Source organism: Limanda limanda, chromosome 20 (genome assembly GCF_963576545.1).
Source record: "Limanda limanda chromosome 20, fLimLim1.1, whole genome shotgun sequence".
Lineage (NCBI taxonomy): Eukaryota > Metazoa > Chordata > Actinopteri > Pleuronectiformes > Pleuronectidae > Limanda > Limanda limanda.
Window position 1 is genome coordinate 3243141 of NC_083655.1, and position 16296 is coordinate 3259436.

A 16296-nucleotide genomic window follows, 5' to 3' on the forward strand; every position below is an offset into this window, starting at 1 on the left:
CAAGGCTTTTTATTGACGTCATCTTGTGTCGAGAAGGTCAAAAGGTTTAGAACCTCGAGAATGCTCCAGCTGTTTTCAGGGTTTCTAAAATGAAACGTAGAGAATCCAGCAGCGGTTCACATTTACAGTGTCGACAAGGCAAATTATGACAAATGAGAATTATTGCCGTGTTTTAATTAATATTTGCCTGTTGCAGGAATTCCTCGCAGGCTGGTTCTCATCCTCTAATTCTGTGAATCATCCTCGTGCTGCAGGACCAACAACCTTCATCCTTCTGTTATGTGTCTTTTGTCCTAATGTGCAGGGACAGTGTGTTCCAACAAGGCCTGGACATAAGAATTGTAAGGCTTTAGCCCGGATCTTTTTGTGTGGAGTTTGCATGTTCTCCCCGTGTCTTTGTGTGTTTTCTCCGACTTCCTCCCTCTGCGTGAAGCCGTGCAAATTGGGGTTATGTTGACTTGAGACTCCAAATAGACCGGAGGCTTAAAACATGTGAGGGGTTTGTCATTGTGTGTTGGACCTGTGATGGACTTGCAACCAGTCCTGGGTTTGTCCCCGGCAAAGGATAAGCTGCATAGATAATGGACAGATGGAAGGAACCTTCCAGGTTTCATCTACTTCCATTGTCAAAAATAAAGACTTACTTTCTATGGAATTTAAGCACATTTTCAGTATTTGGTGCATCTGAGTGCTTTGTGTCTGCAGCCCTGTGTCCTTGTTCACTCAGGAATGGTTAAAGAGGTGTAACTGTATCATTGAGCCTCTGGACGGCGTCTCGGTGTGTAACCGTAGCCTTGAATACTAAGGAGAGCCGAGGAGATAAAGACACATTAGCATTCAGCTCCTTCGCCGGTTGGCAGGAGATTCGTCTAATTGTGATTACAAATTACCCAAGTTACCTGATAGCCATTCTTGAAGTTAGCGGGGCCTGCATTGATTTTAATTAATTTTCAATGTAGGAGAGGACATTGAAACAATTGGGACTAATTTGATTTTTTTGAGGTAATTATAAGGAAAATGCACTTTGAATGCATTCTAATCAAAATGCTAAATAAACTCATTCATCCCAGTTTTCTGCAGACTTTGATTGTTAATCTCACTATTGACTCATCTGATGTCTTTGGTCTTTGATTACAGTTAATAATTCTTTTAAAAACAGTCTTTGCTTCTTCAAATTGGAAATTTGTGCAAATTTGATCCACCGATGAAGATTGGAAATCGACCAAATTATTTATTCAAAATGATAAAAGACTTTAAAATTACCAAACAAATGTGTTTTTCTTGATTTAAGCTTTGTTTTACTCTTGGCCGGGGCATATTTGTGCAATAAATACACTATGACTGCGAAAAAGCATGACAGTAAAACATTTGTGTGTTCGGAAATAGGTTCAACGCACAGTGTAGTAACTGTCATACTCCCTTAAAAGGTTGGAGGACTGGTCGAGGATAAAGTTTGAACAATGGCCAGTAAAGAAGTGAAGAAGCTGCAGGTCACAGCCAGTAAAAGCAGTTGTGTTCCCTCGGTGTTCTGCACAGTGAACGTGTGTCCATCAACATTTACAGTGTCCCAGTGAAGTGTGTGTGATCAACACGTTAAAGTGAATATCTGCCGACTCTGTGCTTCACATTTTATTCAGTAGTTATCGGAGACGGGTGTGGTGTGGTGGGGGGGGAGCTGGGTCTCACACAGTTGTTCCGTTTTGACTGAACCTTTTTTCTTTTTGTTGATATTGATTTTGACTCCAGTTTTACACTCCATGAATTTGAACCTGCGCTCTTCTCTCTGACTATGTGATCCCCTCGTGGAGTCTCGTTATCTTGTAGGAAAGCAGAAGAAACAAAACCTTCTGGGTAAAAACAATGACGTTTACACGTTGTTGCCTGAAATTGAAGGTTTACAACTACACAAAAGTTTCTATTCGCACGGAAACATCTTCAACCTTCTAAACTTTCCAGGACGATGATGAAACTTGGATTCTTTCTGCAGATTCAAGTGCTGTGTCTAAGTGTCAGGATTCACAGAAAACACCTCCACCTCACGAACACTCTCACAGGAGCAAACACACGCAGCAGGCGCACAGCAGTCACTTAAAGGGAAAGTATCCTCGGTACCTACCAACCTCCGAGGCCATCACCGTGATGTTGTGCCACGGCATCTCCTCTCTGTCCAGAGGCTGCGTGGTCCGCACCACTCCAGTGCTCTCGTCGATTCTGAAGTACCTCTTCCCTTCTTCTTCGCTGTCCATGAAATACCTGTCGGTGGGAAAGGAGATTATTATCCAATGCTTCCACTTCAGGTGGATCATTTAATAAATGCAGTGGTGGACACAAAGAAGATGAGGGACAAGATGAAGGAGGAGAATCTGCAGGCTACGGTTAGCCGTTCTGAGTAAGAAGGAAATTCTCGATTTGCCGGTTTAAAGATATTAAATATATATTAAAGACTTTCAAGTTGAGTGTTGAAAAAGCTAATTTAATTGACCACATTTCATTTTGTGTTTTTAAATCTGCACTACAGGGATAAGGAGGATTGCAATGTTTATGAAAAGACGATCATATGTAACAACCACATTTTGCCAATATCTACTTTTCTTATGACCTACAAATCACCAAAAATCTCAACACACACACACACACACACAGCTACTGACATATATAAACACAGAAGAGATGATATTCGACAATAATAACTAACAACTGTATTTTCCAAAGTCTTTTAAAAACAGACATATTTAATCTTTGTGGTCAAAAAGTTGATAATGCAAAAGAAGGATTTTGACATTGAGATGTCCATGATATAAATGGGTCGAACTGTAACTGCAAATTCAAAGATTTGATTCCAACCACAGCCAACCTGCAATGTATTCATGCAGAGCCCTATAATATGGACCAGTATCTTGAAGTGTGGTATTAGTATTCTAACTAAAATAGAGTACTCATAAGAAACACATATAATATGCACAAAGTCCAAAAGTTCTATAACCTTCGTTTCCCTTGATGCAACCAGCGTCTTTCAAGCCCGATGCCCGAACTTCGGAACACAGGCTTTCTGATAGTAGTTAGCATTCTGTAAGGCCAACTCCAAATATCTGATCATATCAAAGTTAGTTTCTTCAAAACTTCTGAAAGCTGCTTCTGGAGCCGCGGATGATGCAAGACACAAGTGGTCTCGCTCATCAGACGCCGAGCAGTCAGCTTCATTAAACGCTCATCTCCATGCGGGCACTCAAAGTTTCATTGGCCGTGCTTCAGTTCACCAATGCTACCGAAGAGTTAGAAAAACAAATATCCATTTACTTCCGTATAAAACTATCAAACTATAAAATAAACCTCGCATTAATGATCAGAAATCAAAAACCGGGCGGTGAAATGAAAGGAGCCGAAGGGAATGTTCTCAACGCTTCCATTTCAAAAGTCTCGCAGCACCTCTAATGCACATACATGAAAAGAATAATCCCAGCTGCTTTTAAATGGACTCCAGTTCTTGACAGAATGTTCTGAAGTACGCCGTTTTCTAAGTCGAGCAATTATCTTCAATATTTAATGACAAAAGACGATTTGTCCTGCAGGCAGTGTTTACTCTGTTGTAATGGCTTTCTAGCAATGCTGTCATCAAGCGAGAAGCAAAGCAGCCGGGGGAATACAGAGCAGAAATGACTTCTCATGACTTCAAGCACATCATGAGCGTTGACGTATTTTTCCTAATTCATCTCTTAATGACCACTTTTCATTCTCCTGAGCATAACAGACTCCAAGTTCACCTTTTTAATGTGTATGGAAAACAGAAATATGTATTAAGGGATATTAATGCCAGGATCGGATTGTTTTGAAATAATAAACTCATTTTTAAGCACAGGCTGCTTACAAGTGTATGTTGTCGTGATTTATTAAATGTTCATAACAGCAAAAAAGCTTTCAGATGTAAAAGTTATTTTATGGCTCGGCTGAAAAACGTTGCAGCTACTTGTGCATGTTGATCTGTTGAGGTTTATTTTAACGTTCCTGCAGAGAACAACACAACGTATAAGATATTAACAAATCATAACGATTCATTTCTTTGAGTTGTACCTTTTAGAGGTCGATTCTTGTTTTTTAAATCTGCTATCATGTCATACATTATATAATTAACTACCAAAGATAAAAGTCGTAGTTAATACAAACAGGATGAGAGCTGTTTCTGGTGATCATGATAATAATATGTGAGAGCAGCCAGAGGTAATGAGCCATCACAGCTTTGATTGGATATTTAGACGTCAATTTCACAGCAGCATCTGACGTGTCACTTCAATGACATGTTTATTTCAACGGGTGCATGGGCCGACTTCTGAAGATGAAAGCGATCCGAGCTCTGATCCCGGCTGCATTCTGCCTCCTCACACAGGCACACGGAGCAGTGGCACAGTGGTTCAGCTTGTTTTGTTCTGCCCGGGTTCACGCGGCTGTCGTTGAAAAACCTCCCGGTGCTTTCGTCTCTGTGCCGTGAACACATCGACAGTGATGAACTGAAGGAATGGACGAAGAGGAGGTATCCCACCAGGAGATGAAGGGAAACCCTTTCATATGTAGATTACCATCTTGTTTACTACACATCTTTCACCAAGTCCTAAAATCAAAAGAAACTTCTTAACCTCACGTGTTCCTGCCATTTCAAATTGTGCATCGTTCACGTAGAGGCGCAGATCTCACCTCTGTAAAACATAGGGGGCCGTGTTATATAATTCATGTCTGAGCTTCCTGCTGCTCTGCAGCCGATGGCAGGACTTTAAAGTCTCTGCACACCTATAGTCCACCCACACAGGTCCTTCCTGATTAGACCTCTCATCAGCACAGATTGGCTTTGACTGACAGCTCCACGGCTCCACAGCTCCACTCTTGTTAATTTCCCAGCTCCCCTGGTTGACCTGTTATTACTCCTGTTGGTACAGTTGTGTGACATCATCAATTCCCACTGTAGTTCCACCTGTTTTCAGCCTGACCAGGTCTCATCAGTCACAGTAATTAAAGTTAAACCTGTGTGGGTGTGCAGAGGCTTTAAACTCTGATCCTACACCACGCAACTGCAAACGCTTCTTATTAAAATATCGGCAAAACACAATCTCATGAGGAGTTTCAGTCTAAATGAACCCAAGCGGCGCGGAGTTGAGCGTAATGTCATGAAACGATGTACCTGCGCAGAGCAAAGATATGAGATTAGTCCGCCGCCCGAGGCTAATATCAATCTCTCTCCAGCAGTACACAAGCATGTGTTTAGAGCGCATACAGATGTGCTAAGCTGTTGTATCGCCTCGGGTTACTTCACAGGCTTGCCAACAAAATAAAAACATATTTGATGATGCAAAAAAAAAAAAACGAGACAGATTCATTTTGCGTTTTACAGATTATGTTGGAGGAGAATCATTTGGGGCGAATGCAGAACAGGATCCTGAAGAAACTAGAGACTAATTAGCACCGGGCAGTGAATCTGTCTTACATTATTCAAAGTTCAAAGTTACCAGAAATCCTACTCTTAGTCATCATGTGGTGCTTAGAGATACAAAACCAAGGCTTCTGCATGATTCTAATAATGCAGGGTTCATTATTATCGGTGAAATCAATTCAAACGATCGTGTCAAGTCGTCTTTGAATGATTTTCTACAGAGATATGACACCGGGGAGATTCAGGAAGACAAACATTTTCTTGGAGGCAGAAATAATCTAATTAGTCGACTTAAATCTCAGTGGGCGGAACCACAGCCGTTGTTTTGCAGCAGGAGAGATTTCACTAATTTGACTGCCAAAGAATACATTCAACCCCCAAAGATGCATAAATAATACGTATTTCTATATGAATACATATACTGCATACATTCCTCCATCTGGTGAAGACTGCAAAGTCGTTTTCAACCTTTCTGCAAACCAATTAGTTGACAAAGTGACGTCTGGCTGCTGGTCACAGCTGAACGAGTGTAAAGTCCTAAAATTAGCATCAGGCTATTAGCAACCACTCTCTCTCTCTTTGCCCTTTTACTTCTCCACCGACGTTACTTAACCGGACACGTCTTGGAACAGCTCTGTGCAGTGATGCATAACCGATGTGACCGTGCACCTACAGAGCAGCTCTGCTTCCCACCATTTGTAATCATTTCCCCTTTGAACGCACATCTACATTCGGCGGTGAGGGTCCTACCTGACAGGGCTGTTCCTGCTGTCGGGGTCTCGAGCCGTGACGGCGCCCACCTCCGTGCCTCTCGGGGTGTTCTCGTACACATCCATGATGTAATAATCCATAGAAAAGACCGGGGCTTCGTCCACGTCTCCCACAGTTATTTTAAGGGTGGCGGTGTCTTTGAAAGAGCCGAGGAAGGAGAAGCGAGGATCCACATGTGTGTTGGTCCCCTCGATGTGGAGCGTGTAGGTCTTCTTCCTCTCGTAGTTCAGGAGCTGGTGGGAAGAGGAACCACGGGGACGTGTGATTAGCACAGTCGTACGATGTAGTTGCACTTCGTTTGAACCGTGCAAGTGATAGTTTGCTGCAAATCTGCTTAATCAGCCAATGTGTGTAGAGAAGAAATGCAGAGTTGTCATTGTTAAAAACCTCATTTGTCTTTTCCTGCTGCATAAACCTTGAGAAAGTCTTATTTCTCACAGCTGGCCTCCTCCTTCTTCTCCTCATTTACTGAAACACTGCTGGATTTTTTAGTGCACTCATGCAAATAAGATTCTACAGCAGCACTCAAGGTCAAAACTCACAAAACAGACATTCTCCTGCACATTAATCTCATATATTTCCCAGAGATCTTGTTTTCTGAGTTGATGAGAGCGTGTTGTTACCTTCTTGAGGCTGAGGATTCCCTCCCTCGTGTCCCGGTCGGTGGAGATGGAGAACGTGTTGGCTCCCTCGGAGTTAATGATGCTGTACTTGATGTCTGCGTTGACGCCGAGGTCCTCATCATTGGCCTTGATCTTCCCCACAGGTTTCCCTACTTGAGCGGATTCAGGGACGTACAGCTGGTAATTTTCTGTGGAGGAAAAGTTGATGTGTAGCCATTTAGAGAAAGTTGTATAATAAAAAAAAAAACAGTTTTAAACACAGACTGATCTGCTGCACATCATTATTTTCTGAATGTCAAAAAAAGGGCTTTGTTAGGCAATTTGAATGTATCGCCCTTTGTTCCGTAGGGGATGTCATTAAAATACTCTGCAGTGGTTCTATTGAAGCTAAATGCTAAGCTGAGGTAGATAGCGCTGCAGTGGAGCAGATCAAACTCGGAGGCAGACGATTATTCAGAAAATGTTGATGGTTTTGAAATAGTTGTTTTCCGCCCGCAGCACGAAAATGAGAAACCCTGGACTGAGGCGGATTGTGTTTGATGAGGCACTTTCAAAGGCAAAGAAGCACAACTAAATCATTGCTTACATTTATCATGGAAATGGGGAAGATTCAGTTTGCAAAACAGAGGGTTTGGATGAATGCTCGTCTAATTTTGCTAATTTAACTGCAATATCAGACGAGTGAGCCACACGGTAATTAAGAGTAATGCATCATAGAGAGGAATGCTGAATGAGGGCAGGTCTCAATAATCTGTGATAAATGGTTAATCAATATATGAAGGAAAAAACATTTAAAATAATTTGGTCTCTGCAAATAATGACATATTCAGGTGCTTCTTTTCATTGAAGCTGCAAAACCAGAGATTGCACAGTGAAAAAAGCCTTTGTTACTGGGGATGCACCGATCTGACTTTTTAAGTTCCAAAACCGATTTGCCGGGGAAAGCTAGTCGGTAAAATAATGTTTATTCACTCTTGCAGATGAGTCTGGTCATTTATTCTGATTTCCATCCATCCTGAGAGTGGCCACAAACGATTATCTAAATCGGTCTGTGTCTGGTGCAATAACAGAGGAGACTTATGGAATGGAGGTAATGATCAACAACAACTAAAGAACTTTATTCCAACACTATCTACTTTCATATTACTCTAATTCTCCAATGGGATTTTGCCACTTTTTCCTATATGCCACAGTCAGCTGTTACATGTTATAATTACTATTATTATATCACCATTATTATTATATATACTGTTGCTGCCATTACCATATACTGCTTTTATATTGGTATAATTACTATCATATATAAATATATATTATGTTATATTATATACTATATATACTGTACTATTCTTATATACTGTCTAACATACCATTACCATCATATCATCAGTACTTTTACCATCATCTTGCCAATGCACCTTATCTACCTATTTATCTTGTGTTTCTGTTTTTTATTCTTTCTACCTCAATATTTTTTATTTTATTCTATTGTATTGTATTTTATTGTATTCAAATATACCGGCTGCTAATTTCCCTTCGGGGATGAATAAAGTGATCTATCTATCTATCTATCTATCTATCTATCTATCTATCTATCTATCTATCTATCTATCTATCTATCTATCTATCTATCTATCTATCTATCTATCTATCTATCTATCTATCTATCTATCTATCTATCTATCTATCTATCTATCTATCTATCTATCTATCTATCTATCTATCTATCTATCTATCTATCTATCTATCTATCTATCTATCTATATCATGATATGGAATGTGCTCTTCCTGCAGAGCTCTACATACTTTGGGGGAACTGGGGGGGGTTGTCGTTGACGTCTGTCAGAGTGATGTTGATGGTGGTGGAGCCGGAGAGACCCCCGACCTGGCCTGCCATGTCTTTGGCTTGAATAACAACCATGTAGTGTTCCCTGGCTTCCCGGTCCATATCAGCTAAGGCAGTCCTGATGATTCCTGCACAGGTGGAAGGAAAACAAACCGTTCGTTAAGGTGTCCGAGACATTTATTAATATCAGCATTAAACGATGAACCAGTCAGTGGGAAACGGAGACTAATAATAGTCTCCTGAGAAGGAACAAAACAAGTCGGTGGCAAAGCAAAGTGAAAATAAACATCTAGATTAAGACACAAAGAAATTGTTGTTGAGAGGGTGGAAATAAAAAACGCTTATCGCTGTCAAGATGTTACTCTTTTAATATTTCTCCAGCAACACCCTCTCAGTTATGGACGACTCACAGAGTCACACTTTCCTTTAACACTTTACAAATGTGTCTCTTTCATCTTTGATTCTCATTCATTGTCAAGGTAAAGCCTCGACTCTTCTTTTTACTTCTTTTATATCACGTTTAAAATGACTATGCAACCTTGGATCGGAGCAGATTGCAACTTTCTAAGTCGCCCATTCAATCACATTTATTACTACAATAACACAGCGAACCACAGCCGTGAACTCTCACAATGCTAGCCCGGTGATATATGGCTGCACGTTGAGCCACTGCAGAGGAAACTGTGTGCGACAGGGAAACAAGCTAAAAGAGACGCACACAGAATCTGCTTCCTGTGTTGCTGGGTGGTCGGTGATTTATGGAATATAATAGGTACATGTCTTGCTTTGTGTGTTTCTCTTTGTGTCTTTGTGTGCACGTCTGTTAGTATATATTAGTTTTGTGTGTCTGTTTCGGTGCCAGAGGGTTAATTCCCCACCTCAGCTCCTGAAAGCACATCAACACATGGAGCCTGATTTAATATGTTCCATTTGTTACATCAGTGTTCGGTGTAAATCTCCCTTTTCCCCAGAGCCAAGAGCCTCTGGCAACCATTGAACTTGTGTTCCTGTGAACTTGTGAACCCTGTAATAACGCACACAGTGGTAAAACGGGCGAGACCCGGGAGGACGTGACACGGCATCGATCCCCACGTGAGGTGGACTTTGCTGTTACCTCCTGTTGAGAGTGGAAATCACAGCGAGTGGCTTTAGAAAATGAATCGATTCCTTTTGAAGGATTATTTTCTGAAGTGGTTTACATTGACAAAGGAAAGAGGATAATCAAACGGTTAGTATGAGTTCCTTGTGTCAAATCGCCCTCTGATCCTGGTTGGAGCAAAAATAAACTAATAACAATGAATCCGGGGCCGTTAGGATCAAGCAGGTGAACATTTACTCCACCGGCTCTCCGCCAGATATTTCCCTTAGGAAATGGTGGAGACCAAACACGGAGCTAAAAGAAAATAAACTACTCGTCTTAGATTCTCCAGGTGGACAAACACATGACTCTGAATTACTGCTAATGTTTCTCTGTTATTGTTGGAGGTGCACTCACACCACACAGCAGGGAAGGAGCTTAAACTGTGGTAATATGAGCCCAGCATGTGAAGATAGGGAGGTATTGCAGCTTTGAATTTGCTATTAAATATCACAAACCTCGGACATATCCATTATTACTACAAACAGCACCAACATACAAAGACATATGAATAGATATGAATATAATAACCAAGGAAACAAAAAATCCCCACTTTAACACACTTACATATGAGTATTAAAAACTGGATGTGGCTGCTGGATTCAAAGCAAACATTTTAGCAAAGTAATTGCATTGGACAAACTATTAATAATACAGGTTATATTTATATTTCGCAATTAAATCGTTAAGCTCTCAATCAAACTGAGTAAATGATCTTTTGCACCAGTTATTCCATTAGTGACTAATTTTCCAATTAAAACCTCAACAGCTTAAATTTAACAAACTTAATTTTGGAGCAAATTAATCCAATTTTCATGATTTCCTAATTTCACCAGCGAGGCAGGTATCGTTGTGTTTTTTTTTTAACAAAAGGTAATTTGCTTCTTTCTTCATGAGTCTATAGACAGAAACTAATCCACTCGCCTCGGGCAGAATAATCATTAAAAGTGGGTCAAGGAGCGAGCAAGCCAACGGTATTAAGATCCGGGCGATCGTGGGTTCCACGGAGCTGAGGTCCCATCTGAGGACTCGTCACCGGTGAATCAACGATAATATCAAATATATTCTAAACAGCATGATGGAGCAGAATGGAATCATCTAACTATCATACACACATCACGTAAAAGAGGAAAGTGCACCAGCAGAAGAAGTTCACCTGATGTCGTATCATTCTGCAGCCAATAAAAAAATCTATGAATCAGCTGAGAAAACACACCTTCTGATTCCTCCTCCTTTTCATATATATCTTGGATTTGATACTTCTTTCATAAAAAAGGTAAAAGGACGACTGGGTAAGAAAGTAAAATGCGACAATGTCCTTAAATTCCTCCTCCAGGCGACGGAGAAATGCTGAGTGAAAGAAGTCGTGACGTAGAGAAGGAACAGATTCAGACTCTTTCTCCGGGAGATCCTCTCGGCTACATTGAGGTGGTTCAGGTTTGTTTAATGTTCCAACTCTGATAGCGTCTACTTCTTCTCTGCTGTCATTTTGTGCGCATTAGTTCTGCTCGCAAAAGAACAAACCGTTAAGTGGGGCAGCAAGCTACAAACACACACACACACACAGGCTGATGTGTTACAGGGCTTTATTCCAAAGGAAGGCAAAGTCAATACATTTACTTTGACTGCCAGGTAGCTTCCTCTCTGTTGAAGCTGCATTGAGATTTGTTTTGTGTTAGACTGTGGTTCCATAATTCATCTCCGATTCCAGATAAACGATGAATCCTAATGAAATGGAGTTGACTGACCTCGATGCATTATTCCTTTCAGAGGCTGAGCAGACAGCGACAGACTGTTGTGGTTGAGTTGATGAGACAGATCATCACTACGTTGCCCTGATGGAAATGTCACAGCCACGAATTAAGTGCAGGTAAATAATTAACACCACTATTGGGGATGAATTGGGATTCTCTGGGATTTCAAAAGCTGCCGAGATGTGACGATGTGTCCCATGTATAAATATCCTAACATATCTGTGTCCTTGTTGCGAGACAAATTAAATAATAAAATCAATCGCCCGAGAACAGACATTAACGCCACATGCTCGGGGAAAGATTTCCAAAAATCAGAAGCATCTATTTCTTGCCACACTGTTTTTTTTCAAATGCCAGGACTCAGTGTTGTTCGGCTGATTTTCTTGGTTTCTCAAAGTGCTCGCAGACACTTTCCTCTAATGACGCCGGCTCTGTTGGAAATCCTTCGTTATTAACTGCAGTCGTAGCATTACTTAACCCGGTGTCCAGAAAACACACAGACCTTCGAGAATGGCCAAAGTTTCCATTAAAAACAACTCTACGACGGATGATCTGACCTTTCGAGTCTCTTATTAACCCTTTACACACGAAGGCACATCGCTCCCGAGCAATATTTCATAGCAGTGGCTTCAGGAAACAATGAACACACACAAAGAGATTCCCACTGTCGTCCCAGCAGCAAGATGGATCTGCTGCTTCTGACCAGTCAGCAAACAAAACACCAAGGAGGAAGACCGATGGGATTTTTACAAACGTACAATCACTCACCGGCTTTCATTCTTAAGTTAATTTATTTTAACTACACCGAGAAAGGCCACGGGGGTTTTCTTTGGGATGTGCCAGCACCTGAAAGGTTTGTCAGTACTTTGACAGGAACGTCTCACCCCTGAACTCGCTCTCCTGACCGTCTCTGAGCCCAAACACCTCCCGGGACCGAACCTCCACGGAGCGCCTCGGTTAATTTAGAAAATAATTGAGAAAGAGCTGATTCCGTGAACCTGGGCCCATTTGACACAGTGGAGGTGGTTAGCCTTTTCCTCAACCTCCCCAGTCTATTAGAGTTGATACCATCACACTATCCACCTCTTTGTCTGGCTGGAAACTTCTAAAGGGGGACAATCTCCTGGGTGAACAAAAAGGATTATAGGAGATTACTAAGGCGCTCTTCAATCTCCAGCTTCAGGAATCTTGGTTTTTGCCCCATCCAATACGATGTTATCCCTGTATGTCTGCACTCCTGCAGTAGTTTCTGGAGGAAAGGTAGATATCATCACCAGCAGCAGCCGTAAAAAATCACAGAAATAATATCCGAACACGTCGTCTATTTTATTTTCTAACTATTCTTCTTTTCGTATATTGGATTATATATATCTGATGGAGAGGAATTGGCCAGAGTGCTCAAGGCTACAGTGCAGCTGATTGACAAAGTGACAGCTCCTCCATCGATCCCCCCAGCAGCCAGGCTTAACCCCCCCCCGCGGAACATCTTGATCTGTGTCAGCTCCTTCAATAAACTCTCCCAAATCCCAGATCAGCAGAGAAATTAGCCTATTTAGGATGCAACAGGGACTTAAGGGTTGTGCAGTGCGGTGTGGCCTTGCCTCCGTGTGTGTGTGTGTGTGTGTGTGTGCGAGCACAGATGTGAGGTGGGGGGTGTTGGAGGGCATTCGACTACGGGACTCAGGAGGAACACCCTCAGTGTCTCTGCGGGTAAGTGACAGATGCACAGCAGTGATGGGAAAGACAGGAGTTATGACCCGACTATAAAAAGGATAAATGCAGCCGCGGTCTGAGATGTGCTTCTGCTGAGATACAGAAAGCTCTTATTAAATGTGCCAGGCTTGCAGTTTTGAAATTTGCAAAGCATGTAATCAAATCCATTGCAGTGAACATTCTTAACGCGGTTAGCATGACACTAAGCTCAGCACATTACAGGACTGGTTATATCTCCTAATATTGCTCAGACAAAAAAGTGACAGGGCTGGTGAAGCAGGGGAAATGTGCATCTTTGCTTTTATGCTGTGTGGTTTGTATTCAGTGAGCAGATCCAGGTTCAGTCTGTGTGTCAGTCTCTCAGTTGTCCTTGTGCACCTGCTCTTGTTTTGGACCGACGTCCCCAGTCAAGTCCTACGGGAGCAGCAGGCAGCAGGTTCTGGATCCTTCTCTAAAAGACACCTTGCCAGGATTTGTGATTGTGGTTGGAAACTCTCTGCTTTAACGGCGTCTTTGTAAACAGGCAACAGGAGTTTCAAAGGAATAGTTTGATATTTGGGTAAACACAGAGTTGGCTTAGACAAGCTGTTCAATATGAAGCTTGGAATTCTGGATGAGCTATTCATGAGTAATAAAAGATTACTTACACATTTTATCATGATTGTACGATTCATCTGTTACCAAAATTGTTGTTTTTGTGCACGTTAAGTTATTAATAACTTATAATGTGGTATTGATCTTCTGATCCAACTCATCAAAAGCAAATAGGTGATCTTAAATCTTTCCTTCAAAACTATTTTTGCTAGATCACAAATGAATCGCAGCTCCATCGGTGATGAGGTAGAGAGGGAGTCTCAGATTGCAACGATTTGGGCTTTCCACCTGTTTTGAATGGGACATAATCAACGCCTCAGTGAAGTGAGAATGAAAATCAGCAGTTTTAACTAAAAATAATCATAGCTGTCTAAATTGCACCTCATGTAATGCAAAGTGACACCACCTCATTTTTAAATTTGTACAAATAAGCCAATGCTTCGTTGATTTTGCTTTGCATTTTTGAAAACAGTATTTAGGTTACATAACTACATACACAAGCTCTTTTGAGTATCTGCTCCTGATTGAGGACAAAACTGCAATTTGAGGAAAAGGTGAAGCATCTCATCTTAACAATGTATGGTACAACCCCCCCACCTGGTGCTTACAATTCTTTGAATGTGTAAACCTGCTTGGCAATAAAACCAGATTCTGGAATATTGACTCCAGATCCCTTATCTCCTGCAAATACTCCCACACACCGGAGCTCAATTTTCTAATCACAACCACCAGACTCTGAAGTATACCAGCACCAAATCAATCAGATATTGTCGCTCACCTTGTGGTAGAAGTACATTCTGTGTATTACTCTACTTATCAGAGAAAGGTTTCATGTTACTCTGCCTGAATCCATCCTCTTCCTGTCTGCAACCCTCATTTTACTGGATCCAGCTTCCAGGAGTTAAATTTGCTGGATCCTCTAACTTTACCAGAATCAAAGAACATTCTCAGTATCGATTCATTCTGTCTGAGAAGTTGTACATTAAACCTTTTAAATCTATTCCTGTCTTCGCTCTTGTTTTCTGCTCTTGGATATCAGCCATTTCCCTCAAAACTCATCCCAGTGAAAGCTGGTTGAGAGAATTTCCATTTCTTAGCAAATAGTCGTGTGTCAATCAAATTTGACTATTTTGCCTCAATCAGAACCTTTACTTTGACATTTGCTCCTCACTTTCTTAATTAAATGACCTTGATTAATACTCTTTCAATAATGATATCAATAAAACCAATATGCTGCCACATTCACCAATGTTTCTTCACCAGTTAGAATATCACATCCAAGACTGAATCTTATTTCTGCTGGAGACGAAGCAGCCGAGTTAATTAGTCAATAAAGAAATAAAACTCATTTATAAGTGAGAGCACTTTCATATTAACACGTCTGACTTTACTAATCTATTGAACATGATGTATTTTCGAGGCACAAATTAGGCAAAATAATAAAAGAAAAAAGTTACAAATGTAAAACAAAGTTAATACTCATTTATTGAGATTAGCTTTAATAAAAATAATGTGAGTAATTCCAGCTTGTGTTTGGACAGATGTGTTTTATTTTCCTGTCATTAGAAGTCCAATAAAATTCACTGTGATTCCACTAATTTGTCTCAGGAGGTTGTTTGAATTTTGGGACGTTTTTTCAACTGCAAGTTTTTGAAATCTTAACAAATGTGCTTAACCATATCAATTTTCCAAGGCAAGGACAATGACTCTAAATAACAGACAAAAGTTTAGTTCATGGGTAAGTTTTCTCTTCATGTTTCAGTGAATGTGTTTCAGGAAACCCTCAGGTTTTACGAGGTCGTTTTCAAACAATGCTTCGGTTTTAGAACATTTTTTTTTTGCCTCGCAGCCTTTCAGCTTCTCCAGTTAATGAAAGATGTAAAATCAAAACATCTCGTGTCATGATTCACAGATGTTCCACAGTTGAAATAAGGTCGTTAAGATACAATGTTTCAATTTCAGAGCTGCAAGGCAACAAAGAAACACCAAGTTTCACAAGTTCACGGTTTCTTTACCGAGGCAGCAATGTTCCATCAACTCCTTCATGTTCCAAGGTTTAATAAAAGCTTCATCCTGTAAATGTGGCTCGTTTGTCCTTCTTGTTCTCGGCAGGTTTGAGACGACGTTATCACAAACCACAAAGACAGAAAGACGGCGGTTCGCTTTGTTGCTTGCCGAGGATTTAGGTCAAGTCTGAGACTCTCCTCTAGGGATTCCTCCAGAGCCATATGTCGGGGGCCAAATGCTGCCATTACCCTCTGTCCTCAAACCCTGCAGCTCCAGGCTCTTGTAGAATCAGTGGCTGCTGTGTCAGGCCACCAGACCAAGGTCAAAATGAAAGGTGTTGTGTGTGTGTGTGTGTGTGTGTGTGTGTGTGTGTGTGTGTGTGCTCTGGTAATCTGCTCACTAAACACAAGCTCCCCGTGCTGGTGCCTGTGCAG

The 16296-nt window shown here is 41.2% G+C and overlaps 1 protein-coding gene across 2 annotated transcripts in view; it reads right to left on the reverse strand.

The window, feature by feature from the left end:
• The window catches only part of LOC133026853 (cadherin-18), a 55166-nt gene that overhangs the window by 17991 nt on the left and 20879 nt on the right, over positions 1–16296 (reverse strand). For both annotated transcript variants that reach the window (XM_061093832.1, XM_061093833.1), the window contains 4 exons: positions 8617–8784; positions 6811–6998; positions 6167–6420; positions 2117–2253 (listed from right to left, as the gene is read on the reverse strand). In XM_061093832.1, coding sequence (XP_060949815.1) covers positions 2117–2253; positions 6167–6420; positions 6811–6998; positions 8617–8784 — 747 coding nt within the window. The remainder of the gene's footprint in view (positions 1–2116; positions 2254–6166; positions 6421–6810; positions 6999–8616; positions 8785–16296) is intronic.